Source organism: Mollisia scopiformis (genome assembly GCF_001500285.1).
Source record: "Mollisia scopiformis unplaced genomic scaffold LY89scaffold_4, whole genome shotgun sequence".
NCBI lineage: Eukaryota > Fungi > Ascomycota > Leotiomycetes > Helotiales > Mollisiaceae > Mollisia > Mollisia scopiformis.
In genome coordinates, this window is record NW_017263584.1 from 1,493,289 (window position 1) to 1,519,125 (window position 25,837).

General features: G+C 47.5%; 11 protein-coding genes across 11 annotated transcripts; 5 read left to right on the top strand and 6 right to left on the bottom strand.

Annotated features, from left to right (window-relative positions):
* Window positions 1-138: 138 nt before the first annotated feature.
* LY89DRAFT_681395 (uncharacterized protein) lies at window positions 139-2,379 on the bottom strand. The gene is made up of 6 exons (XM_018214284.1): window positions 2,053-2,379; window positions 1,992-2,002; window positions 1,367-1,930; window positions 1,261-1,318; window positions 602-1,209; window positions 139-535 (listed from the first exon to the last, which is right to left on the bottom strand). Exons 1-6 carry the CDS (start codon window positions 2,111-2,113, stop codon window positions 272-274), a joined length of 1,566 nt encoding a protein of 521 aa, XP_018076412.1. The 5' UTR covers window positions 2,114-2,379; the 3' UTR covers window positions 139-271.
* A 1,392-nt stretch (window positions 2,380-3,771) lies between these two features.
* On the bottom strand, window positions 3,772-8,117 carry LY89DRAFT_392739 (uncharacterized protein). The gene is made up of 5 exons (XM_018207201.1): window positions 7,827-8,117; window positions 6,302-7,708; window positions 4,876-6,150; window positions 4,237-4,827; window positions 3,772-4,190 (listed from the first exon to the last, which is right to left on the bottom strand). Exons 1-5 carry the CDS (start codon window positions 7,924-7,926, stop codon window positions 4,105-4,107), a joined length of 3,459 nt encoding a protein of 1,152 aa, XP_018076413.1. The 5' UTR covers window positions 7,927-8,117; the 3' UTR covers window positions 3,772-4,104.
* A 3,925-nt stretch (window positions 8,118-12,042) lies between these two features.
* Window positions 12,043-12,610, top strand: LY89DRAFT_392873 (uncharacterized protein). The gene is made up of 2 exons (XM_018207203.1): window positions 12,043-12,125; window positions 12,191-12,610. The coding sequence occupies exon 2, from the start codon at window positions 12,198-12,200 to the stop codon at window positions 12,462-12,464; it is 267 nt and encodes an 88-aa protein (XP_018076414.1). The 5' UTR covers window positions 12,043-12,125; window positions 12,191-12,197; the 3' UTR covers window positions 12,465-12,610.
* Window positions 12,611-13,608: 998 nt separating this feature from the next.
* On the bottom strand, window positions 13,609-14,316 carry LY89DRAFT_392848 (uncharacterized protein). The gene has a single exon (XM_018207202.1). It carries the CDS (start codon window positions 14,084-14,086, stop codon window positions 13,697-13,699), a length of 390 nt encoding a protein of 129 aa, XP_018076415.1. The 5' UTR covers window positions 14,087-14,316; the 3' UTR covers window positions 13,609-13,696.
* Window positions 14,317-16,217: 1,901 nt separating this feature from the next.
* Window positions 16,218-16,879, top strand: LY89DRAFT_392899 (uncharacterized protein). The gene has a single exon (XM_018207204.1). The coding sequence runs from the start codon at window positions 16,430-16,432 to the stop codon at window positions 16,793-16,795; it is 366 nt and encodes a 121-aa protein (XP_018076416.1). The 5' UTR covers window positions 16,218-16,429; the 3' UTR covers window positions 16,796-16,879.
* Window positions 16,880-17,328, top strand: LY89DRAFT_392905 (uncharacterized protein). The gene has a single exon (XM_018207205.1). The coding sequence runs from the start codon at window positions 16,964-16,966 to the stop codon at window positions 17,192-17,194; it is 231 nt and encodes a 76-aa protein (XP_018076417.1). The 5' UTR covers window positions 16,880-16,963; the 3' UTR covers window positions 17,195-17,328.
* Window positions 17,329-17,554: 226 nt separating this feature from the next.
* Window positions 17,555-19,522, top strand: LY89DRAFT_715060 (uncharacterized protein). The gene is made up of 3 exons (XM_018218177.1): window positions 17,555-18,285; window positions 18,348-18,383; window positions 18,432-19,522. Exons 1-3 carry the CDS (start codon window positions 18,025-18,027, stop codon window positions 19,317-19,319), a joined length of 1,185 nt encoding a protein of 394 aa, XP_018076418.1. The 5' UTR covers window positions 17,555-18,024; the 3' UTR covers window positions 19,320-19,522.
* A 417-nt stretch (window positions 19,523-19,939) lies between these two features.
* Window positions 19,940-20,771, top strand: LY89DRAFT_681399 (Apc13p-domain-containing protein). The gene is made up of 2 exons (XM_018214285.1): window positions 19,940-20,173; window positions 20,224-20,771. The coding sequence occupies exons 1-2, from the start codon at window positions 20,171-20,173 to the stop codon at window positions 20,530-20,532; spliced, it is 312 nt and encodes a 103-aa protein (XP_018076419.1). The 5' UTR covers window positions 19,940-20,170; the 3' UTR covers window positions 20,533-20,771.
* LY89DRAFT_681400 (TRAPP I complex) lies at window positions 20,472-21,778 on the bottom strand. Its single transcript, XM_018214286.1, has 2 exons — window positions 21,425-21,778; window positions 20,472-21,347 (listed from the first exon to the last, which is right to left on the bottom strand). Exons 1-2 carry the CDS (start codon window positions 21,652-21,654, stop codon window positions 20,897-20,899), a joined length of 681 nt encoding a protein of 226 aa, XP_018076420.1. The 5' UTR covers window positions 21,655-21,778; the 3' UTR covers window positions 20,472-20,896.
* A 214-nt stretch (window positions 21,779-21,992) lies between these two features.
* Window positions 21,993-23,736, bottom strand: LY89DRAFT_694459 (CRAL/TRIO domain-containing protein; the record flags this gene model as incomplete). Its single annotated transcript, XM_018216705.1, has 4 exons — window positions 21,993-22,150; window positions 22,217-22,501; window positions 22,552-23,220; window positions 23,724-23,736. 4 exons carry the CDS (start codon window positions 23,734-23,736, stop codon window positions 21,993-21,995), a joined length of 1,125 nt encoding a protein of 374 aa, XP_018076421.1.
* Window positions 23,634-25,790, bottom strand: LY89DRAFT_638233 (uncharacterized protein). The gene is made up of 2 exons (XM_018211563.1): window positions 25,430-25,790; window positions 23,634-25,382 (listed from the first exon to the last, which is right to left on the bottom strand). The coding sequence occupies exons 1-2, from the start codon at window positions 25,550-25,552 to the stop codon at window positions 23,772-23,774; spliced, it is 1,734 nt and encodes a 577-aa protein (XP_018076422.1). The 5' UTR covers window positions 25,553-25,790; the 3' UTR covers window positions 23,634-23,771.
* Between the last annotated feature and the right edge of the window lie 47 nt (window positions 25,791-25,837).

Here is a 25,837-nt window from a genome sequence, read left to right on the forward strand (position 1 = left end):
GAAGACGGACACACATTTGACATTCCGAAGTTGTCTAGTTCACAACAGAAGCCTAAGTTACGAGAGTTTGGGACAGACAGATACAGAAGCAAGGGCTTCACCTTGCAGATCAAAGAGTTTTCACCCAGTCTGCAGTAGAGGGAGGCAAGTGCCGTGATTGTCAATTTCCAGGCTGTCATACTCAAGCAAAAGCCAAGGCCAGAACTGTTCCAATTACACCAACCTCAATCCCACTATGCCTTCACACAAACAAGTTCAACAGCAAAAAGGCTCAAGCCTTCGTCAATCTAGCAATCTGCCTCTCCAACAATCTGATTTCTGTAGCACCAAGCTCATCCTCAAGTAGGTTCTTCCCCGTATCATGAGCCTTGTAGTAAATACCGCCTGTTCCCTTTGTCTTGTCATCCACTAGGGTATAGTTACCCAATGCTTTTGGAGTATAGCTCTTTGTTTCTGCAAGCATGTCTGGGTGCAGTCCTAGAGCCTGCTTGCCCAAAAGTAAGAGTTTGTCCACGGGAGAATTGGTAGTCCATGCCTTGAAAAAGAATGAGAATAATGATCGAAGATACTTGTGCAGCAATAGAGAGAAAGTTGAACTTACCTGTATGCCTGGCCCGTCTCCTTCCATTCTTTGCCTCACACATCGATGAATGCATTCGTGTGTATCTTTGAGCGGTGTTCCATTTGGCTTTCCGGTTCTGATATCAGTCTCCTGGTATCTGCCCGGAGTTCTGTTGATTGGATCAATTCCTTCTATAAGAGACTCTGGGTCCTTGATGATCGAAGAATCATACAGGGTTCCAAATCCCCATGGTCTGACGGGCTGCTTGTTTGCGATGTACAATTGATTGGCAAGATCTTGGACATAATCCAAGTACTTGGGATCGAAGGACAAGATCTTGCCGTTGTCCTCAAGCTGACTGACCATCCATGCCAAGCTGAGGACTGAAGCGCTAGCATCTGGATATCCTCCTCCGATATTGGAATGGGAGCCAGGGAACCAGCATTGCTTCAGCTTCTTAAGCATTGCTGGTTGGCCTGGAGCAATATCGTCTGGCTTTTCCCAAACCGTTGGGGAAAAGAGATTTCGACGCTCATCAATGGCAATTGCATGGAATGCATATTGGATATGTTGAGCCACCTTGGTGTTAACAAATGCATATGGTCTGACATTCTTGGAGTTCAAAGGTTTTGGGATACCCAAAGAACCTGTTCTGTGATCAGTTGAGTCTTAAGTGAGGCTAGAATGGTGTATCTTACCAACAGTGTCCCAGACACCAACAGCACGAATGGGCATACCCCACCTTGTCAACTTGTTCTGAGGCTTGTCAGTACGACGTCTTGATTTCAGAGTGTTCGAACTCACTTGGATCAATGCGTTCCTATACTCCGGATCCGTGAAGATGATACTTCTGCCATTCGCAGCCTTGAAATCACTCGCGATCTTTGGGTAATTGGCCATGAACCATCCACTCTCCTTTCCGTCGACATCCTGATTCATCCAATCTGTGAAAATGCCCCAGAACTGCTCCATTCCCTTGCGAGTCAAGAGACCCATATCAGTGATGATGGAAGAGATAGCTCTGGCAGTGTATGCTCCTCTCGAGAATCCCAATATGACAATCTCGTCCATGGGCTTGGTCTCGTCCTTCAACGCAGCTTCCAAATCTTCGGGTCTCCAGGGATCATAATTATTAGCCACGAAGGCATACGCTTCTCGAATATGCTCGGAGATGTCGTTTCCCGTCATGCCTCCAATCAACTTATCCTCAAGATCGCCATCTGATCCAACACCTCTCTGATAGTATGCGATCTGGGAGACGCCATTCTCGTCTTCGTGGTTCAGAGCTCTGACAATGCGGGTAACATTCGTAGGGATTTGAGCTGTAGCTGGTTGTCCAAGAGATTGCTCGAATCCTGCATCGCTGTTCTGTTTGATTAATCGTCAGTGATCGCCGAGCTTCGTTTTAGTGGTCAGGTCTCAAGCTTACCTGCCATGTTCCTGTAAGCTGTCAGCAAATGTTCAGCTGGAGGACGATCAGTCAAACATACCGTCACAGGCAATAACCAGCTTCTTTCCAACAGGCCTTTCGGGCTTGACATTTGAAGACATGCTGAAGGCTCTGCGGTGTACGTGCTGTGAAGATCGGGTTTTGAGGAGAGAAACTTGAGATTCGAAACTGATGTTTGAACCAAGTCGAGTACTTCGGACGAAGAAACGAGAAAGCATTCAAAAACAACTCAAATAGAAATGTTAGGTAGTAACACTCGTTTGACAAATCTCCAGATGATCGTGCGATTTTCGCTTTAAATTGAGTCACTTACTCACTCTCGACAACTGAGGAAAGAGCAAGCTTTGAAATATTCTCACTACGCAACAAACAAACAAACCTCGAAGTTTCTCAGCCGACACATTGCGGGGTCATATATGATTCCCCGTCGTTGCACAAAGCCAAAAAAGAAAGCTCATCTGTTTTCAGCTGGGCTTACGCCCAGGAAACTGTGATCAATGAGGCTGCTCCATCAGCACGCCTCTTCCCGACCTTTTCACCGCAACACAGAACACAAACACCAAACGGGATCCCTGCACCGTGTCACTGCCCCTCCATCACGAACCGGTGAACACCCACTCAGCCCTATAGCTAGCTAGCTAGCTATCTCCACAAAGGATCAGCAACCACAGCTATCCACAAATTGTAAGCTTAAATAAGTATCTCCACCCGCCCAGCGCCCGCGGTCACGAACCACAACGACACATCCAGGAGCTTTAAACCTCCTTACTTCCCACCCTCACCCTATTGGTAACAAAAGAAAAGCAAGGGAATGGAATGGACGGCCGCCCACAAATGTCTCACACACATCTCAGCCTTGCGCCACCGCCCATCACAGCTGACACTGTCCCTCCTCTCCCTTCCGGACACTCCTGCATCGCTCTTCTGCATGCAAGTAAGAGAAACAAAACCAGCCATTCCCAACCAAATGAAACGCTCGAGTGGAACCGAAAACGACACGAAGGTTCTGACCAGCAGCTGCAATACCACGCTGTGGGTTCTGGAACCGAGCCACATACATATAGTACTTGCTTCCAGCCAAGGAAGCCGAGGCGAGCTGTGCAGTTGTGCCGTACCGTACCTCAACAACATGCAAGGAAGGTCTCCAGGTATACACTTACAAGGGAGAAAGAGCTTATTCGGCAGTCAACTCAAAATATGGAATTTTTTGATTTTTGATTATTTTGTGTGTTGCTTCCGTACTTGCAAAGTAGGTATTCGGCTTGAGAACGTACCGCCGCTGAGCAGCAAGGCAAGTACAGTAGCAAGCAAATCATCGCCCCGATTAATCAATCCTTTTTTCATTCCATTTCCCAAGCAGCAAGAACACCCCATCCATCCATCCATCCATCCCTCCTTCCTTCCTTCCTCCCCTTCCGGTGTTTAAAATCCCTGGCCATCTGCTCCCCATTTTGCTCATTCAATCCTTAACTCGTAAATTAACATAAACAGCAAAGCGCCGGCCTCTCCCCTTTTCGCCATCCATCCATTGCAGGCATATCGATCGTCAGCATCATCAAGCAAGCTAGAACAGCAAGAAGATGACCTCCCAATTCCCAAAAATATCCAGTCGTGTGCAAATGGATAAACCACGCCTAAGCCATGACAAAGATGAGCAGAACCAGCCAATCCAAAATGAAAATTTCCCCAGGCCGCCTCGCAAGTGTGTTTTGCAAATGGATTATGAAGTTTCGAAGCATGTTGCTGAAGTAGAAAGTCCCTATATGAACATTGTAATCTGACGTTTTTTGTAAAGAAGTAGTTGTGTGGAACGACACTAACGAGTGTCTCGTGTTGGTGCTCGAAATTCTGCCAAATGCTGTCGATAGATTCGTCGTACCATGAGCTCAGTTGATTTGAACTGAAGGTAAAGCAACGGCTCCTGACAGACAATCTGACCGCCCATATGTACCAGTTGGATCTGATTTGCAAGTCGATATTGTACCACCAGATTCCTTTTTTTTATTTTTGAAATGCTTTTGGGGTATGCTTTTTGGTCTCTTTCTTCGCTTTTGGATTTGGGGACTTTTGTGTTTGTGAAATAAGAACTCCCTTATTCACGCTGTGCGACTGACTCCTCAGCACGCGCCCGCATGTGGCTAGCCTGTGTCTCCAAGCTACGAGCCATAAGATGGGTAACTAAACGTGTTAGTAGAATTCCACTTCAGAGAACCTTCAGACTTACCAGGCCAAATGGCAGCCCTATCCAACATGTAGGCTGTCACCTTCAAGATCTTGCTACCATATCCACAATTGTCAAGTCTCTGAGCAGCTGCATTCATTTGCGCAACCGTACCCATACCAGCAAGCTCGTAGTTCATCTTAATTTCAGCGCTATTGAGAACCTCTTGAACTTTCGTGAGCAGCTTGCAGTCTTCCTCTTCCAGCAGCATGATGCCAGGAACTTGTGTGAAGTCAATGTCATCCTTGCCAAGAATTCCAAGGTATCGTCCAACACGCTCTTGAACAGTTGCCACCCATTCTGCGAGCACTTGAGCACAGTCAAATGCACACATCGCTGATTGTAATGGCAACTCCCGGGAAGTGAAGTCTGCAAACGTGACTCCTAATTTATCCGACATTGACAGCGAGTCCGCAGCATAGAAAGCAGCTTTGCGGAGATGGCGCTCACGCTTAGACGTCGAGACTGAATTCATAGAGCTCACACTGTTTTGAGGCAAGCGGCCTGCTTTGAAGTCCGGAGACGACGTCGAGGTTGGAGGCGAATCTACAAACACCGAGCTTGCTGCGGAATTCTCTGAAGGGTCGGAAGATTCTGCGTTGGAATTAGGTGAGTGCTGGGCGTGTTGGATGATCTCGCTACCTCGTGACAATTCTTCCGCCATTCCATCCCAATCTCTCTGCCAGAACTTTTCTTTCGAACGTGAAAGGTTCACGAATAATCTTACATATGCAAGATCAAGCAGAGGGATGCTATCAGCAGACAATGGTCCAAAGCCATATGGATTTGGTCGCTCGAGACTGTGATGCGGATTGCTTGCCCACGCAGCTTGCCAAGCTTTCAAGGCGGGCTCGATATGACAATGCATCTTTTCCGTCTCCTCATTCGTCCAAACCTTGTTGTGGTGTCTTTGTCGAGTCTCCCAAATATAGTTGTGAAGAGCATTGATGAGAATAAGACAACCAAAGGTGCTGGGCTGGATGTCAGGTTTTGGAAGTTCTTGCATGTTGACGTTACCAAAAGCTTGTCCTTGCGCCAGCTGCTGTTGTTGCTTCTGCTTTTCGCTGGTTCGAAGAAGTTCGCCAAGAGCATCATGGAACGTGATTTGGTTATTATCCGCCATTCGAGAACCTCCTTTCGCATAGAAGCTCTGGGCATTTTCCGATGACCAGAACTCCTCGTCGCAAGGAAGATCGAGCATGATCTCGGAATTTGTCAAGGCGGGCGTGTGGTTGTATGCAGAAACCAGTAGACTTGACATGATGAAAACAGCGTAGAGTGTTCTCTTACGCTCCTCCATGTTTTTCCAGCTGTACCACTCCTGTTGTTCATCTGGGATCTCGTTCTTGATGTTGGCATAGTACCCCTCTTCTGGCGACATCGAGTCGTCCTGCATCTGAACGTCTTGCTGGTTCTGACTGTGACGTGGGGTTGGTTTGAGCAACTCTGCAGCGCGAGCTAGGCTAACCAATGCTGCACAGTGCGTGCTTGCGATGTCACCAGCAGTCTTGTCCCCGCAGTTATGACCGTACACGACATTCAGTAGCATCGCTTGAACAAGCCAAACAGGTGTATGGACAGGAATCTCTGATTGTCGTGGGCCATGATCGATACTAGCTCTACGATGGTCGGCTCTTCGAACATCGGCCTTTCGTCTCTCTTCAAGGTAGAGTTGAATCATCTTCTTTGCAGAATCGAACAGATCCTTCGATTGTACCTGCTCCATCTCATAGAGAGCACCGATTGCGGCCATTGACAGAATAAGACATCCACGGCCTCCAACCAAACCAGCACTGGTTCGACCATCGTTCGAATATGCGGGTACATCAAAGGATAAAGTGGGTATGTGAAGAAACGGCAAATGTGGATGGAAGTATCGAATGTAAGCCCCAATATATCGTTGCAGGTCATGTGTACCTGATACGTGTCAGTTGTAAGTGCTTGCAAACAAATGACGGAGGGAAGAGATGTGAATGATAAATAAAGCCATATCAAGCGAAAACTTGATAAAGAAACAGAGCACATTTCAGGGAAAGTGCATGAAAAGTTCAAAGGAGCGAATTCTTACTTGGAAGGTTCCTTGACGAATCGCTAACACTCTGTGCACGTCCAGGAAAATGCGGGGATAGAGGTGAACTTTGTGCTGGGAAAGAGTATTTTCGACCACCAAAAGGTGTGCACTGTGCCAAAGCAGTTACAAGGGCTTGTCTAGTAGCATCTGTAATCGTAGCTAATGGACCAACAGAATGCATACTGCCATTCATAGACATTGGTGTTTCGGGGCCAAGGTTCATTGGAGGATGGAAAGCTTGAGTAGTAATTCCTGGCATCATTGAGGGACTTAGAGAGCTCATCGAAGGTGGAGGTGTCGAAAAGTAAGGGTCGTTAGCAGTCTTGGGTGGCAGGCCATGTGGAGATAAAGATCCACCATTCATCAAATCGTGGAAGCCAGAATTGCCCAATTCCATGGTGAAAGGATTTGGAGTCATCATTGGAGGTGCCATCATCGATTGCTGCCACATTGATGCCGAGGCAGCAGCGGTATTGTTGGACCCGTCCAGCATAACTTCGCTGATGCCACTTTGACTCGCGGTGCTGATTGCAGAAGGAGAGGACTCGTCGTGAATTGCATTTTCATTGGGATCATGGAAGGACATATGTTGTTCAAAACCATTCATCCACTCAAAACTCTCTTCCATAGCTTGGCCTCCAGACATATCTGGGAAACCCTGTTGGTAGGGAGACGGACCGTCAATTGCCATTGATTGTGGAGAATCGTTGTAGTGCAAAGCATTAGGATTAATGGTCGAGTCTGGGCCAAAAAGAAGTCCTTCGAAATCAAAGTCCGGGTTGTATCCACCGACTACTGGTGCAGTTCTTAGGCCACCTCCAAAGTCCATGGTATTGAAATGTTGAGTTTCCAGCTTGGGTAATCCATGATTCATGCCGCGCTGACCAAGGGCTGCTGACATCCCACCAAATTGGTATTCATTGTGCATTGGGAGGCCCGCAAGACTTGGATGACGGCTATGTTGCTGTTGAAGGTTCTGTCGAGCTACATTGGCATTGGCAGCCGCCATCAGTTGCATGTGAGCTCCGTCGACATGACTAATTGTGTTCGCTCTTGGTCTCATTGTCGTCGCGCCATTGCTATGGGCTACTGATCCTTTTCGGACTCTACCTGAAGCTGCAGTTGCAGTACTCGCAACACTTTCTCTTCGGTTCCTGGGTCTTGAGGAAGGTGTCGTAGTCATATGAAGCTTCTGTTGGTGCCGTAAAAGCAGATCCCGTCGGGCAAAGCATCTCGCACATTCGGGACATTCGAATGGCTTCTCTTTTGTATGTGATCGCTCATGACGCTTGAGATGTTCTAATCGGGCGAATGATCTTTGACAAGTGCCGCAGACGTGAGGTCGAGGTTTGTCCGTCTTTGGTGGGGGGAAGTTGTTCGCGGATTTGGTATTGGAAGAAGCACCTAGATGTAAAGCTTTAGCTGCGAACTGCCATAGGTGGGACAAGAATAAAAGCAATTTTGTATGTCGGATCTCATATATTCGACATCGGTCTCTTGCAGCAACAGGGAAATTACTCACCATTCTCGCCGTTACTCAGCCCACCATTGGCAGCACCAGCAGATGACGTTGCAGCTGGCATGGCGGGCGTCTGGACATGAATTGTCGACTCGCTCAGCATCGTCGAGGAAGAAGGAAGGAGGCGTTGGAGAGATTGTGCGAACAGCTTCCAGAAACTCGGTTTGGCATGCTATGGCTATGGCCGACTCAACACTTTCATTCGTTCCTGACGGCGTGGAAAGCAGAGCGATCGTGGCAAAGGGAAGAAGAATGGAGGTTCTGACATACGGGCTTTCCAATGGCCACAGACTGAGCGGGTCCGTTACTGGGGACTTGCAGACTTGCAGCGACGAGGACCAGAGGTGCAGGAAGGAATCTACAGGGCCTGCTCTCGTCTTCCACTTATCGCTTCCGTGGATGCAACCACACAGTCGCCGTTGTCTCTATTAGCCGAGTGCTGCCGATGCTCTCTGCAGCCCCGGTGCGTGCAAAAATAATAAGGTAATGCGCAGCCAGCCAATCGACGGTGGGCCGGGGACAGCGGTCCTGAGCCTGGTCGTGGTCGTGGTCGAGGGCGAAGGAGAGGGTGAATTTCTGTTTACTGTTGAGGCGTTGCGGTTGCGGATGTGGTGGGGGGAGGTATGTGTATGTGGAGGTACGAGGACGAAGGTCGACCAACTAAGGGAGTTTGTTGTTTCTGGGCGAAAAAGGGTAATGGGACTGACTGTACCAGTGGTCGTGGTACAACGAAAGTAGGTCCTGCGGCGGACCAGAGACAGTGGCTGTGGGGACGGATTAAGGGACCAGAAGTGTGTGTCTGACTTGTAAACGCTGTCGTCGTCGTCGTTGTGGCAGCTAGCCGCCTCGGACACTGGAGAAGCAGAGGAAGAAAGTTCGCCTGTTGTTTCTGCTGCTGCTCTTCGGCTGGGCTGGACTCTGCGTAGGACAGTTCACGGTCACCTCTGCACTGCACGGCTCCACCAAAAATTTATGGATCCAAAGAGACACCGCAATGCACTGACAAGGCAGGTAGGCGGAAAGAGAACAGAGAAACAGAGCAGCTGAAGCAAAGCAGGGCAGGCGCAGAGTTTCTCGATTCCTTCCTCCCTACTATACTTGACTCTGCGCTGCTCTGCTCTACTCTAATCGTACTCTACTCCGCTGGGGCTGGATTCCCCAGGATGACCAACAGCCAGCACTCGGAACGGCAAGACTCCAGAGCGAACATGGACGCTGGCAACTCACTATTACTGGGACGGGACTGCACTGGACATGCACTTCGAAGTCGACAAGGATGCTGATTGGAGCTCCACTCACTCTGAGACGATTTTGAGTCGGGAATGGGAGACTGGGAAGAAACTGGGGCAGCAAGCGTTGTCTGATACGGAATAGCGCACCTTGGTGGCATTATGGATCGATCTTGCGATGGAACTTTAAGTCGCAACAAGCAGAGAGTTAGTTGGTGGAGGCAACCAGACCCAGAGGCAGAAGCAGCAGCAGCAGCAGAGATTGCAAATAGAGCATACTAGACCTCCAGAGACCACCTCTGCACATCTAGCACCGAGCTGCGGGCCCTTTCTACTGGCTATACAGCTCTACCGAACCCTCCTCTACCCGTCTGGACGTACATGTACATACATACTTTACACTTGCAGATCCGGTCTGGCTATTCCTGCTTCTGCTGCTGGTCCTGAGGCTAGCATCTAGGCACAAAGGAGGATGAACACAACCGCATGGTCGTGCGGCGCTCGAGATTCGAGAATAATCGAATCACTGCACGCTCAGGACCACCGGTGGGACAAGGCCAGCGAAGCAGAGCAGCAAGCCAGTGGACCAGGCCAGGACGCCATAAACGAACGACGAAACCGACCTGGTCAAGCCTGCCATGCCATGCCATGCCAGATGAGACGACGCTCCCGAGCAAAGAGGCAATTCAGGGAGCTGATCTGACTGGCTGCGAATTTTACTTCGAGGAGAGACTGCCGCTGCGAAAATATTAATAGCAAACTACAATTAATCCGATGTATGTGCGTATGGATTCGTTTATGTACTGTATGCTGGCATGGCAGCAGGATCAATCTACGCCGACATGCTTGTTTCTTCCTAATAAACTTCTCGGCAGCAGTCACTGGACGGTTCTTCCTGTCCCTTTGGGTGTTACACAGCGCTTTCGGCATGAACGTGCAGACATGTCACTTTGCACCTTACAGAGTCGATACTGCGAACCCATGGTCAAGTCTATGGATGTGTGAATCTTGCAGGAGAGCATCAATATCAAGAATCAAGGACCGTTTCGGCCAGGACAAGAGCGCTCCCCTTTCCTACTACTCTACTCAATTGGCTGCGCATTAGCGGAAAAGGCCGCACCAAGAGTTCTTTCAAACGCTGGAGCTTCTTCTGCTGGCTTACAAGCTCTGTATCCACATCTCATCATGCACGACCTCACGAGGTTCCGAGGACCCGAAGTATGATTGAGAGAAATGGCCGTCTGACACGGCCGAGGACGAGTCAGAAGAGAGGCGCAAGGTAAGAGAGGCAGTACTCTAATTGTACCTGAACCTTCCGAGCTTTCCTGTTGCTGCTGCGTGTAAATTGCCCAGTATGTACACACGAGATGAAATGTCTCTCCTTCCCCTTTTGCAGGCTCTGGGGTGCGACGGAGTGGTGTCTGTCGTTTCTTCCTTTATATTGAAGTTCCATCGCGTCCCTCGTCTCCTCGCTGGTCCTGCGGCAATTTCCTCTCTTCCCTGTGTTTGACTCTCGACGGGCTTCCCATCTCTACAGTCTGAGTTCTGGGCTCCCCGCGGGATTTTCTCCAAGGTCAGCTTGTGACCAAAGCGTCATTCTGAAATATCGGGGACAGAACCAGGGGGCTCGATAAGCTTGGTGCTGGGGACGGATAGTGACTTCACCACACCTCACCTCGTGGTTCTCAAGTCTCACTCAGATCCAGCGTACCTTACTTCATGACAAGAGTGATAGCAAACGAAGTGCGCAGGACCCGGTCAGCGAGGCTGCTATTCGCCCGCACATTCCAGAATGGCATGCATCCAGCATTGAGGATGCAGATGGATGGATACAGTAGTTCGAGGTGAGGTGCGGTGCGGCAAGCCTCCTTCGGCTCAGGCTTATTACCGTTCTCCGTCGACGCTGTTCGGTGGGACAAGGAACGCCTGGGAGTGGATGATCTGGGAGGCTGGGAGGGTTCTGCTGTTCAGGTGATGTGCTAGTAGCGAGTGGGCGAATATTATAATGGCGGGTACGATGATGCTAATGCTGGTAGTTTGGGGTGGCTTGGTCAGTAGAGGATCAAATTATGGACCGGCTTTCTTCACACATCTTGGTTCTCGGTCATCACGACCGCCAACTGCCATTCGATGCGATGTGCTGCGCTGCACTGCGCTCCTTCGACTACCTTCTTCCTTCCCACCATGAACCACGATGTGCAATGCATCGCACCGCAACCGATCAAACGAATCTGCTCTCCACCCAGTCGGCGGCGGGCCAAGTAGTCGAGAGTGGGCTGAACATGGCTGCAGCAGCAAGCAAAAGAGGCCTGCCCGGCTCGACGACGACGACGACTGTAAAAGGCGAATGCAGAAGACGTTAGATGTGTAACCCACAGCTGCACACGCATCCCTACAAGTGCTCGAGCTCACTGCCATGGCCCTGCTAGGCTCTACCCTTGCAGGAGGTCGATAAAACACCACCAATGACCGCCACTACAGCACATAATCCCAGATACGAGCCCTGATGCAAACTGCAGTACCCTGGAGGCTACCCTGACCACCACCCTGACCACCACCCTGACCATGACCCTGGCTTTCCCCAGCTTTTTACAAGCCACTCGCACCGTCGTCTGTCATCTTGTGCGGATCTTCTGTCCTTGTGCCGTACGTGCTGCTGCTGCTTGACTGCTTCACCGAGGCGATCAAACTGTGTTTCTTGCGATGCTTCAGGTTTATCCGGACCAGAGTGTAAACCGACGTCCGACTGCCTGCACTGCCGCACCACGCTTGCTGCTAAAGTGACGTGGTTTTATGTCCGATGGAGCGCCTTGCTCGCAGTTGGTCCTGCAGTTAATCAAGAGCGGAAGGAGAGCGGCGAGCACTGTTCGATCTCGGGTCTGGGGAAAGGTTTTGACCATCTCGTTATGCCTTCATCTCACACCTTACCAGACAGCAGCAAATGATTACAACTCTGCAATAGAACGCGAGGAGAAGACCCAGCAGAACCTTAGATCTATCTAGCAGATCGGGCCCAATCTCGCACCAGTGTCGATAAAAAGAGCGTAGCGATATACTAACCACTTTGACAAAAGTAAGTATCGCAAGGAGCCGCGATATCAACGCACTTGTACTGACAGCCCACATCCATAATAACAGCAATAACATGAATGCAAAAACAAGTAGGCTTTCCAATCTCCGATCGTGGATGAGGGCCCTTCCACGCCAAACCACGTTCTTTCAAGCCACCGCCCTGTGCCTTGCCTGTGCAGCTCTCGTTTCTTATTCTCATCCTGGCCATGGCCATGCCATGTCCTCTCCCGGCGGCCGAGATTCACCCGGCAAACTTACCCCAGAATTACGAAGCGCAGAAGTGGAAAGTGAAGCATGGTATGGAATGGAGCAACGGCTTCGGGATGGAGATTGGGGATAGCATTGTGGAGTATGGAGAAAGGAGAAAGGAGAGAGGGCGCTGCTAGCGAGGTCAGTTGACTCTATTTTTTCCCTGGAGACGGGCGAGCTAAGTGGTCCTCGGTGGACGGTTCAACGGACTGGGAAAAAGGTACAGTACCGGCGATATCCAAAGACCCAATTTCGGAACCACACCAAGACACCATCTTTCTCAAATATCTCGGTCCAACCAGCAATTCACCAATCGCAAAACCTCATATCAGCCCACCAGATTGGATGGCTTTTTCGAAACTTCATCCTCCTTCCCTGGTCCATGCCTACCGAGCCCCAGGCCTCTCGCTACCCTGCCTTTTCTGGGGAAGAGACAACGTCGTCATGCAAGCCCCAATCTTGTCAGATACATTACTCGCTCGCGGTAATACTCTTCCTCCTTGAACGATCACCGGTTATCCCCAGACATCTGCAGTCTTGTCGGCCGTCCACCTGCTCGTACTCGTTCTAAGACCTCGCGGATGGAATATTATTAATCAATCTCCGAAAAACCAGCAATGAGAGATCTTCTTCCTAATTAAGGAGCACCAGGAAAGTAGTTCGGCCGGCATTCCCCTCTGAACTTTTACCTTTCTATGAAACCACTTAACAATCAAGAACAGTCTTCCCTTGCTACCGCAATCTCATCTGTACCCAGATCAAAAAGATATATTGAAACTCATATGGAAATCTGAAGCCGGAGCCCCCATACTGTTGCCAAAGTATAATCCCCATCGTCAATAATTAGTCGCAGATTTTACCTCAATCCAGCAGCAAAAGACCCAAAAGCCGAGTCCTGTACAAAAAAACTTTGGTGGAGATATGCCGTTTCCAAGACTGGCTCTCGACTCACTCTTTGGCTTGCAGCTTGCTCGTTTCGCCACACCGGGCAAGCCAGCTTGCAGATCACATCGAGGATCTTCAACCCTCCATCACGCCCACCTTCCCATCCAGTCCATCCATCCAAGCCCATTTGAAATTTTCTTTCTTTTCTTTCTAGAACATACACGTAAACGCCGAAAACTTTTAGGTAGGGAAAGTCATCCATCCAGACAGTAATTGGAGCGGCCTTCACCTCCTTCCCGCCACCACCACCAACCCCTCGTCATGATCTCCTTCTCTTATACCACAATTCCCAATCCTAAGCAGACGAGGGCAGATCTCCCTTCAATTCATGGCTCAACCTTAAATCGTCCAATATCCCGAGACGAGAGAGAGGATCCGTCAGGGAAGTATCTCCAGTCCTGTAGCGGTTCCAATGAGTAGGCCGAGTGGCGAGGGATCGGCGCGTACAGATGCGGGTTTACGCAACGGTGCATTCACGAGGGCTTCAGGGTCTCGTGGTGGTGATCTTGGTGCCGGTAACCATTGGGTTGATGTCATTTCTTGAACTTTGTATTTTTGTTGTTGCTTCGGGGAGGAATGGGATGGAATGATTGTTCCGGGAAGAGTTCGTACATGAGGTGTGTGAGAGGATTTGAGGTTCAAGGGCATTGATAGATGGAGTGAAGTCACGTTTTCCAGTGCTGTTTTGTGTTTTGGTAGGGCTGTTGTTCTGGACTTGGTCAGTACACAAGTGAGGCTAGAATCTACCTGAGCTTCAAGGACATTCATTGATCAAGCGATGATAGTCAAACTCTACATCTCTAAGTACCCATTGTTCACAACCCTTTAGCACATGTCTCTATGCAAAGTCACTAGAACCTCAAGAACATCAAGCAACTGCTTGATCTCTAAGTCAATTCACTCCATCCACCACAGACCACATCTTCCCCCTCAAAAACCTCGCTAAATCTCGCTTCGCGCCACCGTTCGGGAGAAAAAAAATCAGGAAAATAAAAAAGATAGAGTGTCGTCTCCCACTACGCCAGGCGTGGGTGGGAGCAACTTTCTTGCTGCGTCGTAAGGAAGGTAGAGAAAGTGCGTGTTTAACGCTATACGGCTTGGTGGGTAGTAGTATGATGATTTGTGATTTGCGGTTGATGGTTTGCGGTTGATGGTTTTGGTGTTTGGAGATTTCTTGGGTACGGATGTTGTTCGATGAGAAGGTGCATTGGAGAGGGGGTGTGTGAGAGGGTGGTGTTGTGTTGGTGTTGTGCTTTTGGTAGTTTGGAATACTTGAGTTGAGGGTGTTGTTTGGTTCGAGAGAGAAGAAATTCGGTGAGGTTTGATGTAGGATAAGGCTGTTGTCTTGATTTGTGGTTTTAGTGTCCATGATGGTCTGGACGCATTTCAGTCTCAAGTGGCCTTCGACAAAAAGAGGTTTCAGAGAGGTTCTATATGTGGTTTTGCTATTGCATTGATGCTGTGTTTCCATTGTCCATGATGGTCTGGATATATTTTAGTTTCAAGTGTTCTTAGAAGAGGAGAAAGTGCACAGAAGTTCTGTGTATGATTTCACTACTGTGTTGATATTGTATCTTTAATATCCATGATCCTTTTGAGACATTACCGTCCTGTTTTCTCACTGCTACAGACAGACCTCAGGGAAGTTCTCTGCAGGATGCAGTTATTGTTTTGATTCTGTGCTTCTAATATCCGTGATGGTGTGGGTGCATTTCAATCTCAAATGTTCTTTGAGTAGGAGAGATGTCAAGAGACTCTGTATGTAATTTCTCTTTTGTGTTAACATTATACTTCTAGTATGTATGATATCTTGAAGACATTTCAGCTCATATTCCCTGCTACCAAAGACAGGCTTCAAAGGGGTTCCATGCAAGATAATGTTATCATCATAATTTTGTGCCTCTGATCTCCAATATGGCTTCGACGCATATCAATCTCAAATGTCCTTAAAGAAAGTCTCTAGAGAGTCCGGAAAGCTTATACATGATCTTGCTATTGTGTCTCTAGTATCTATGATACCTTGGCGACATTTCAATCATAGATTCTTACTGCTAATGACAGACTTCAAATGTTCTCTGCGAGGTGATTAAGCTGTTGTGATACTCTGTTACGAATACCCTTGATGCTCTGAGTACATCTCGCACTCAATTATCTTTTGCGCAAGACGAACATAAACAAACCCTTTACACAGTCTCTAATTCCGTCTTTATCTACCGACTTATGTACACGTAAAGTCCTGTTCCCGCTAAGATCTTTGAACCTCATCGCCGCGGAAACTCGCTTTAGCGTAACTTAGTCCGCAACAACGTTTACAAATTACACGTCCACTTTCCTCCTCCATCACCATCACCATCACACAATCATGGACGTGTCTCTACGAACGCTGGAGAACCTCCGGGTTCGAGCAACCCAAGTCTTTTTGGACGCTACGTTTGCAACGGTACGTTCTCGCTCCCGCTCCCTTCACGGCTCTTTCGTCTTGTTGTTTGATTTCCTCCACTGTCGTTGTTTACGTGTACATTGTCGTTTTGTCTTGTATTTGGTGTTTGCTGCCTTTCATTCACGCTTTTCCCTGGAAGTCCATGGACTGGAGACGTGTCTTTGGCTTGCAGTCACCCAGTCATTCTTCGTGTCTGTCCGTCCTTTCTGGTAGGCTTGCGACACGGTCTTGCTTTAGGACAAGTTCACATGCCCAGTAGGCATTCAGAATTGCTAGCAACCTCATGTCTTGCTTCGTATACCTACATTCACGCTGGTGTACGTGCGCTGGTTTTGGGGCAACTTGACACGTTAGTACGTGCTCACATTTTGATATTATTCGCTCTTGTTTTTGCACGAATTCGCATTTTAGCACACACTCTTTGATTTTGATACAAATTCACTTTTCAGCAAGTGCTCACGTCCCAATACAACTTTGAGCTTCAATATGTGCTCGCGTATTCATATGGACTGTACTTGAGTGCATATTACAAGAGTGATTTAGTACAAATCCTTGCCATGTGTATTCATGTGTTTTAGAACAGTGTTCTCTTTCCAATTTTCTCGCGTATTTTGGGCTACTATTCTATTCATACGTATTCACTCTTTTCGAAACGCTCCAGTTCTCATACCATGGACGATTGTTCATTGCGCTATCTTCTAATATGTATTCATGGATGTCAAAGTACTGTCATTCTGATGTGTATTCATGCATCTAAGACTATTTGTCAGTATAATGCACTCTACAGAACGTTCTTCTTCCCATACGACTTCACGCATTTTCATGGGCTGTTTTCCTACTCATGCATTTTGAATGGCTCACGCCTCGCCATACCCCGCACACTCACGAAGAGAAGAGTGCTATTATTCTTATACGCATTCACATATGTTCATGCACTATTTTCTTGTTACATATTCATGCTTGTTAAAAGGCTGTTCTTCTCATATGTATGCACACCTTGTCATGCGCTATCTCATTATATTTTCAAGCTTGTTTAAAACGCTATTCTTCTCATATGTATTCACCCTTATTCAAGCGTAGTTTTCTTGTTAAGTTTTCAGGCTTTTGCAAAGTGTTGTTCTTTTCATATCTATTCGCGCTTTTTCAAGCGTAATTTACTTGTTAAATTTCCAGGCTAATTAAAGCGCTATTCTACTCATGTATTCATGCCTTTTCATGCATTATTTTCTTGTTATATTTTCAGGCTCTTTAAAAGCGCTGTTCTTCATACGTATTCACGCGTTGTCAAGTGCAGTTTTCCTATTGTACCTTCACGCCTTTTGATACGTTGTTTCCTTGTCATATTTTCAGGCTTATCAAAAATGCTAATCTTCCTTTTCATGCGCTGGTTTCTTGTTATACTTTCAAGCTTGTTAAAAGCGCTAGTCTTCTCATAAGTGTTTATGCGTTTAAAAGCTTCACGCCTTTTTAATGTGCTGTTTTCTTGTTATACTTTTGTCTTTATTAAAAGCGGTGGTTTTCTCATACGAATTCACGTATTTTAAGGTGCAATTTTTTCATTAGTATTTACGCATTTGAAAAATTCACGCTTTTTAAAGCGTTGCTTTTCTGTTATATTTTCGGCCTTATTAAAAGCGCTAGTTTTCTCATATGTATTTACATATTTTGAAGTGTAGTTTTCCTATTAATATTGACGCATTTTTATGCGTTCTTTTCTTGTTATATTTTTGGCTTTAGTAGAAGCGCTAGTCTTTTCAAACCCATACACGCATTTTTATGCGTTCTTTTCTTGTTATATTTTTGGCTTTAGTAGAAGCGCTAGTCTTTTCAAACCCATACACGCATTTTCAAGTGTAGTTCTATTAATATTCACGCAATTGAATACTTCACGCCTTTTTAAAGCGTTGGTTTTGTATTATACTTTCGGCCTTATCAGAAGCGCTGGGTCTTTTATACGCATTCACGCATTTTAAAATGTAGTTTTCCAAGTAATATTCACGCATTTTTATGCGCCGATTTTTTGTTATACTTTCGGCCTTATTAAAAGCGCCAGGCTTCTCCTACGAATTCACGCATTTTGAAGTGGAGTTTTCCTATTGATATTCACGCATTTGAATAATTCACGCCTCACATACCCCGCTTACTCACGTATAAATGACAGGAACGTATTCGAGCCGTCAACCCCATCCTCCCCAACTATCTTACTTAAAACAACTCCCACAACAATATCAGACTCACCTACCACTCCTCCTCGGACCTGATAGCCATGGATGAAGAGGGCAGAAAAACGATGATAGCCTTAGCTCATCTCTCAGGATGGTCAGCAGAACGCATCTCTCAGAAGATGCGGAAATGGTACCACATAGTTGTCACTCCTGGAAACATCTACATGATGTATCAACAGTGGACCTCCAACTCTATCCTTCAAGCTCCACAGGAAGAGAAGATGCGGGAACTCCTGTCGGCCAAGCTTCACGCAGACTTCGGCTTTCAACGTCCGCTGTCTGAGACTCCTGGTGGATGGCCAGTAAGTCCCCATCACGCCACTTCTCGATTCACCGATGGTTGGGGCTGACGATGACGCACTAGATTACAGTCAAGTTTGCTAAGAGATGGAATCCAAAGGTAAATTCACGCTCTGATCTAAACACTTCAGCCACTAACTACTCTCAGGATCTGGACAATCGCAGTCTGTGCAAGTACTACAATGCTGCCAGCCGTACCCACACTATTGGACACTTCCTTGCTATGGTTCGACCACTTGATGCTATCCACGAACTGTCGCCAACAGAAGAAGCTGCCGTTGCACGACTTGGTCCTGTTGTTAGCTCGATTCTCACCTCAGTCCTCAATCGATGGGCCGAGCATTTCAGAGGAAAGCTTCAACAACTGCCATTCTGGAAGAACATCTCGAGAGACAATCACGCTGAAACGATCATGGACTTCCTGAAGATCTTCACCGATGAGTGGGAAGAGCAATATGGCATAATGGCTGACTGTGGATCTGTCACACCTGATCAATTGATTCGACACACATTTGTTATTCGGTCCACCGGACAAGGCGCAAAGATTCTGCTTGGACTGATGCTTGCTGATCGAAGTATCGCCATCGAGAAGAAGAGAAAAATGCTCAAGGAGTCCGTTGGTTACATCAAAGTCTACTGCCCACTCCCGATGGATGAAAGAGCATGCCCGATTTGTTCTGACGATCTCAACTTTCCAAATGCCGAAGATGTTACGGAACAAGCTATCCGACTTGTATCTTGCTGTGGTCAAATTATCGGAGCGAAGTGCTTGGTCGCCTGGATCAATCCTCTTGCCGGTGCAGGTGTAGGAATGAACAACAGTTGCCCACACTGCAGGAGTTTCTTCTCGAGGGAATTTATCAACAAATTGGCGGCAGAGGAGGGCGTACAAGAGCAATACGAAGATAGTCAAAGCGATACTGACGGTGATAAGGATATCGAGGATGATGCGGAGCCAGGCGGTGAGATTCAAGATGGTGTTGTTGAGGATTTTGCTGGTATTGAGGTTGGTGAAGAGGGCAACGTGCACTTTTGAAGTGACGTAGCTGGGATTATTACATTTGAGTTTCTATGGGATATTATGGGATGGAATCCGTTGAGTTTTATGGCATGGATTTGATGGTTGTATGATAGGGTGTGACTGCGGTGGATGCTTTGCATTGCGTTGCGTTTGGTGGAACCCGTTGTACGATGATACCCCCTTTTTTAAGCGAGATTTTCAGCGTCCTTTCAGAGCAGATAGTTTGACAGACTAATAATCGCATTGCAAGGGTCATTTTTCATGAATGCAACAGAGATTGATATTGTGCCAGATGTTTGAATCTGCAAGGGTTTTTAATTTGTTGTTCTCGCATAGCACACCACTGGACATTGTGAACCCAAAACTAGCTATACGACTTCGTGGATGATTGTAAAGTAATGAAGTAAGTACTTAGTTTTGCGTATATAACACAATTTAAGTATCTCTTCTCAAAACCTGCAATGGTTGTCTATGAATATAAATAATTTAAGTAGCACATTATCCTAAATTTTCTCTGATGCTAGGAGGTGTAAAAAGCCTCAAGCTTTTATAATTATTATAACACTCAAAATCTGGAGGCATAACTTTATTAGGCACGGAGTTCAGCTTGTACCATGTTATTCGGAAGTTTCAATGTCGAATCATAGAACAGCACATCTCGAGCCATAATCTGGGGACGATTTATTGCGAAATTGACCAGAACTTTGATGTTTGTAGCCATGTTGAAGCATCATGGATTTCAAGAACAGGTCAGCCACTTGACAATTGAGCTTAGCGCTAAGACGGTCTGACGCGATCTTGCAATATCAACAACTACCCCTCCAACGCAATTCACCCCACAACGCACACATAAACATCAGCACAGAATGGCAAGTCATTTCCTCCCAACCCCCATCCACTATATCCTAATTCTTGCTAGTCCAAAGATTCAAACTATACCTACATCCACTTCAATCGGCCGCGGGATGCCGACATTTTCGAAGACTTCTGCAAAGACAAGCTGCCCGACGACGAGATCTACGTACCGCCTCATAATCAGCCTATCAATCCCGAAGATGAAGATGATGTAGTTCCAGATCAGCATGCGGCGTTTGGCATCCAGAGAGCGACGCAGAAGACGAAGGAGGCTGCTTGGAAGGATTTGGGGCTGAAGGACTTGATGAAGAAGGGGCCGGAGAGGGAGAAGTCGAAGACGTTTGCTATTGGGAGCAAGAGTCTACCTAGATGAGTGCCTCTGTGTGATGGATATACTCAGGTCGGAGTTCTGGACGGGATATGGATGTTTGGAGTTCTACGAAAGGTCTTCTTGCAGGCGTTGTATGGATATTATACGATTGATGACTCGGGTTCGAGGATTGCATATCGTTACGGATCGGGAACAACAAGATTGTTAGTCAAAGTTGGTGATGGATTACAAGCAGCGATGCGTTATGAATGAATTCAATAAGCATTTCAGCAGAGCAATCTGCCATGATGATATGTCCATTTCCTCTAAATACCAGCTTTCCCATTCCCAAGCTCCCCAACTCCACCAATGCCCAATTACGCCGCCCAATGATCTTTGATATCCCTCTCTATTCTTATATCTCGTCTCAACTCCTCCCCAAATACGCCTCCCTCTCCACAACCTCCGGCTCAAACTTAACTAAAAACACCGTCTTCCCAGGCCACAACTCCCCCTCCTCCCCCTTCCCCACACTATGCGCCGTAACCCTCGCCGGAAACCCAGCACCATCACAAACACCCTCCACAATCCCCGCCACGAACGCCGCACAATTCAACTGATTCATCTCCTTCGGCACACTGATATACTGATTGACCAGCGGTTCGTTGTCCGAGATCATGTATTCTTCAGGCGTGTCTGGGTTCGAGGACTTCTCTAGTGCGTCGGCGGGCCGAGAGAAGAGGTGTCGCCAGAGGATCGTGGTTATGAATTGGAGAAGGGCGATGATGTGGAGGGGCCGGGTTTGAGTTCGTGGTGGTTCGCGGTAGAGGAGGAGGTCGAGGAGTTTGAGACCTATTGGGTGGCCTTGGACATTTAATCTAGAGAGATAATCGTGTCAATCATAAGTCCAATTCTGCGAGAATCTGCGGAGAGGTTGGGATGAGAGGCAGCATACCTTTTCTCTAAATCTTGAATACCAGTGACGCGCTTCTGCGCATAGCTGACCATCTCCCCAAAAAGGTACGCAAAGCTAGATTGGCTGAGCTCCTGCGTCCGGCTTCGGTTTAAGGGCCTGTGGTATATGGTCTTGCCGTTCGAGGGGTATCGTAGCCCTGGCTGTGAGCCTCGCTGTGCTTGTGATGCTTGGGTTGCCAGCGGTGGCTTTACTGGTTGCGAGGATGCCATGATGCTTGATGGACCAGCTGGACCATATGTGGCGTGTATGTGAAATAACTTTCTTGTGAAGTCTGGCGCATTCGTTGTGGTGAATTTCGAGGTGTGGCTTCGAGTTGGGCGAGATAATAGCTTGCTGCTATCTTGAATGTACGTCCACTGAAGCGAGGTTTTTAGGGGTTCCGGCAAAGGCTGTCGTCACACGACAATGGAAACAAAATATGATGTGAAGGTATTACATATTTCTACTATTATAAGAACGAACAGTCTATACTAACATCATCATGTAGGGACTTCTCTAGTCCGCAAACTCTATCGTAACTTCCGAAACGTCCCATGCTAAAACATCTTCAAGTCCTGTCCCCCTCTGTTGTGATGATTGGGTCTGGTTTTATAGCCATGACATCCATGTTACCATTGGATTGTGTTCCACTTGTTTGAACCGGTGTTTTTGCCTCCGTGGAAGCAGGTTCAGCTGGAGAACCATTCGCCTCGCTCTTGACCTGTTCTGCATTTGGGGTTGGGTCTACCGCTGAACTTTGAGCTGGCTTCTCGACAGAAGATCCAAAAAGACTTGGTTCATCTCCTCCCTTCAGATATATCTCACTCTCGCCATAGTTCTTTCCAGCTTTCACCCAGCGAGAAACCAGCTCTGAATGCTTCTCCTCGCAAAGTCTCAATAGTGCTGGCCAATACACGTCATGTTCATACTCAAACTCCAAGTCCCCATGAAACTCATTCCAAAGCTGCTCAGGAGGAACATGCTGTCTCATATCGTCGTTGAATTTCAGCTTTTGCCTCGTCAATGGGTCTATGAATGGTGTTATGAGTTTGAAGAAGCCATTGACGATCCAAGGAACTACACATGTTAGAAAATGCTATCTTTGAATCAAGACTTGAAGGACGTACTGTTGATGATCAGAGCTCTACCCAGTCTCTCAGGGTAATGGGTCTGAAGAATGTTCAAAACCTCTCGTCCTTGACCGAGACCAGGAGCCGTATTGGATCTACTCTTGCTAGACTTGAAATTAATCAACAGAGCCAATGTCTCTTGGCCCGGTACCATGAGATTGATAACTCTCTCAACCATGAACACCAAGTGTTGCACTTGTCTCGGACTCGGCTCGGTATTCTGTCGTCCGGGGTTGAGATAATGACATGGTCTAGCAGCAATATCGTATCCAATGATGATCTGCTTTCCAGTCTCGTTCTCCGGCGATATATGATCTCCGGTCAGATCTTCGACTCCATATTCCCTCCGCCATGTCAATGTACCAAGCAATCGTTTCGCTGCTTCAGCTGTAACCCATTTTGTAGCTCTCAGATATCGTAGCAGACACTCCCTCGTCAACCACATTATCTCACTCTCCGTAATTAGGCCTCCTTTCCCTTGCGTAGATGGAACCTCCTTCCATGACTTGACAATCTCCAACAATGATTGGTACTTGGACTTCTGTTCGGCGGTAAGCTCTACTGGGCGTGGAGGTACTGCAGATTCGACAGGATCAACAATTGGAGTCTTCAAAGGTCCAGGGAGCTTTTCCCGCAGTGATGCAGCTACGGACGAGGTGTTTGAGGCTTCAGCATTCGTGGCAGATTTATCCGTTGGTGGTGCGGCATCTGATTCGAGAGCGACTTCTGCAAGCTTCTGTTCGAGTCCTGGCTCTGGCGCGGCTGCCATTTTTGAAGGTGTTTTGGGAGAAGATTTATTCAAGCTGAGATAAATTACTACAGGCAGGAAAGATTGCAAGGTCTCTTGGCTTCCTAGAAAGATGAAGATGGATCAGAAGCTGTGATGCCGCAAGCACGAATAAGACATAAGATTTGCTGTGGCTCCCAATCTTCAGCCTCGCGATTACCCCTGTTGAGCCTTGTCCAATGAGCTGCATTTCTCGCCTAGCAAGAGACAACCACATTTGCTTAGGAATTGCTATAGGGCTCACATCCTGATATGGACACAGCTTTGGGGGCTATAGCATCAAATATAGAGAGGACTATCATAAAGTGGGAAAGGGTCGTGACCCTGTTTCGTTTATGTCATTATACTTGTACATGATCTACCTTTCCGGTCTGTACAATACTCATACACGCCATGTACACTGCAATACATGTTTCCGATACTCCCCAGCTCATCTTCTGCCTAACTTCCATCTCTCAATACGATCCTGAATTGCCTCCCACTTAAAGGGTTGTCGGGTAACTCCCTCCTCTTCGCCTTCTTGCAGCACCACAGTTGGGGCACCACTTCCCTTTCCTGGGTTATTGACCATACCACCAACGACAATCTTTGCCACTCTTCGAAGATCTCGTATCGTCAAGTCATCAATCTTCTTGCACATTTCTCTCACTCCAACTTTCCTGCCATGAACTTGGACTTGTCTTCCTAGATCTTCGAGCTCTACCATTCTACTCTCGAGGTTCATCAACAAGCTTGATCTTAGCTGATTCTTAGCTCTGTTCACCTCGACAGGTTGCAGAGCAGAATATCCAGTATCCAAGGTCAGAGCTTGTAGTTCCCGACACATGACGTCCAACATGTTGAGGACATTACCTGGCGAACAGCTAGATGATATGCCGAAAAGCCCCGAGTCGGTGTATGAGTGGTTGAACGCCATACATGACTCGACCCAGCCAAACTGGTTCAGGACGTTCGTATATAAACGAGAGTACATGCCTTTACCAGGACCTCCAGCCGAGAAAGATCCACCTCCACCAAGAAGAGTCTGTAAGGTAGCTAATGCATAGATATCCTCGGATGATATAGGAAGTGCTTCGAAAGCCAAGTGAATGTGCGTAAGCGGAGGGAGAGCAGGATTGACCGGAGGAGGTAAGGAGGGCAGCGAAAGGAAGCCACCGGTGTAGTGAGACGGTGTTGTGATATCGAACGAGGACGGGGAAAAGTCGGTGGTAGACTGCACAGATGCATTATTTGATGCTGAAGTGGAGAGGTTTTTGAGAAAGGGTATTCGTGAGAGCAGTTTAGAAGGTTGTTGTGATGGTGAAGGAGGTAATGAAGATATCGACGAGGTCGAGCTATGGCTTCTTTCGCTGATTGACTCGGTGGATGTCTCTGATCCAGTTTCCAACAGTTCCGATACCTCTGCTTTCGGCATGTCTCCAAAGTGCTCCTTTGCGAGTCTCACAGCTTCATCATGCTGTACGCCTGCAAATGCAACCACTATCCTCTCTGGGCGAATGAATGTCGCCCTGTATGCCTCAATGACACTCTTATCTATCTGAGAAAGTCTTTCCTTGGGACATAATAATGGATTTCCGAGGGTATTGTCCTTGAAAGCAGCCATATGTACCAATTCGGGCAGAATCAACTCCGGCTTCGACCAAATCTCCCCTATTTCATAGGCAGCGGTCTCCAATTGCTGTTGTACTTCTTCTTCGATTATTAAAGGATCACGAATTGTTTCTGCCAACACCGCAAGAGTCGTAGGTACTGCTGAGTTGAAAGTAGCCGATTGATACATCAGCGACTCCCTTGAGGAGGCACAGTTGATGTTTCCACCCAAAGATTCCAAAGTCTCTAGCATCTCGTCGCTCGTACGGTGTTTAGTGGACTTGAACGCAAGCCTGTCCATGATATGGCTTACACCCCTTAAATATTCATTCTCGTATCGGGATCCAGCATCGATGAAGACGCCTACGCCGGAGAAGGGTCCAGGTAAAGCTTCTGTTGCAACGCGAACTCCATTTGAAAGAGTGGATATCTGATCAAGTTCTGCGGGATCCTAGGTTCTTGTAAGTCAGGATAGGCAAGCGTAGAGAAATAATGTACCTTTTGGATAGGATCAACAACTGTTGCCAGGTTTCTAGAACGAAATGTAGGAAGCACGCTTGGAACAAAGGATCTTTTTGGAAGTGCCCGAGTCAGCGTTCTTGAAGATGCGCCTCTGAACATGATTGTTGTTGAAAGTCTGTTATCACTTCTAGCCCTCACAGCAAAATATTCACGAGAACGCCAACGCCATCATAAGAATCCCGGGACCGGCAACAGCCGTTGCAGCTCCTATCACGTGCACCCCCCAAGTCTCCTGTTCCCTGCCCCCTGCTCGTGTGTCTATATTGGGGACGAAATATTGTATCGAATCTCGAGATCATACGAAGGTGAGATAGACACTCTGAATGTTGCGGAGCAACCCGACATCGAACTGCTGCAGAGTCGTCGATTGCTTCATACATACAG

Excerpts from the sequence above, each read along its gene's own strand:
- LY89DRAFT_392905 (XM_018207205.1), top strand. The coding sequence starts at position 16,964 with ATGCCTTTTCATGCATTATTTTCTTGTTATATTTTCAGGCTCTTTAAA.
- LY89DRAFT_392873 (XM_018207203.1), top strand. The coding sequence starts at position 12,198 with ATGAATGCAAAAACAAGTAGGCTTTCCAATCTCCGATCGTGGATGAGG.
- LY89DRAFT_681395 (XM_018214284.1), bottom strand. The coding sequence starts at position 2,113 with ATGTCTTCAAATGTCAAGCCCGAAAGGCCTGTTGGAAAGAAGCTGGTT. Across the intron at positions 1,210-1,260 it reads TGGTGTCTGGGACACTGTTG|GTTCTTTGGGTATCCCAAAA; the intron begins GTAAGATACACC and ends ATCACAGAACAG. Across the intron at positions 536-601 it reads GAGACGGGCCAGGCATACAG|GCATGGACTACCAATTCTCC; the intron begins GTAAGTTCAACT and ends TTCTTTTTCAAG.
- LY89DRAFT_681400 (XM_018214286.1), bottom strand. The coding sequence starts at position 21,654 with ATGGCATCCTCGCAACCAGTAAAGCCACCGCTGGCAACCCAAGCATCA. Across the intron at positions 21,348-21,424 it reads ATTCAAGATTTAGAGAAAAG|ATTAAATGTCCAAGGCCACC; the intron begins GTATGCTGCCTC and ends TTATCTCTCTAG.
- LY89DRAFT_638233 (XM_018211563.1), bottom strand. The coding sequence starts at position 25,552 with ATGTTCAGAGGCGCATCTTCAAGAACGCTGACTCGGGCACTTCCAAAA. Across the intron at positions 25,383-25,429 it reads TTGTTGATCCTATCCAAAAG|GATCCCGCAGAACTTGATCA; the intron begins GTACATTATTTC and ends ACAAGAACCTAG.
- LY89DRAFT_715060 (XM_018218177.1), top strand. The coding sequence starts at position 18,025 with ATGGATGAAGAGGGCAGAAAAACGATGATAGCCTTAGCTCATCTCTCA. Across the intron at positions 18,286-18,347 it reads AGACTCCTGGTGGATGGCCA|ATTACAGTCAAGTTTGCTAA; the intron begins GTAAGTCCCCAT and ends ATGACGCACTAG. Across the intron at positions 18,384-18,431 it reads CTAAGAGATGGAATCCAAAG|GATCTGGACAATCGCAGTCT; the intron begins GTAAATTCACGC and ends AACTACTCTCAG.
- LY89DRAFT_392899 (XM_018207204.1), top strand. The coding sequence starts at position 16,430 with ATGGACGATTGTTCATTGCGCTATCTTCTAATATGTATTCATGGATGT.
- LY89DRAFT_392739 (XM_018207201.1), bottom strand. The coding sequence starts at position 7,926 with ATGCTGAGCGAGTCGACAATTCATGTCCAGACGCCCGCCATGCCAGCT. Across the intron at positions 6,151-6,301 it reads TTCGTCAAGGAACCTTCCAA|GTACACATGACCTGCAACGA; the intron begins GTAAGAATTCGC and ends GACACGTATCAG. Across the intron at positions 4,828-4,875 it reads GGCGGAAGAATTGTCACGAG|AATCTTCCGACCCTTCAGAG; the intron begins GTAGCGAGATCA and ends ATTCCAACGCAG.
- LY89DRAFT_392848 (XM_018207202.1), bottom strand. The coding sequence starts at position 14,086 with ATGAATGTCCTTGAAGCTCAGGTAGATTCTAGCCTCACTTGTGTACTG.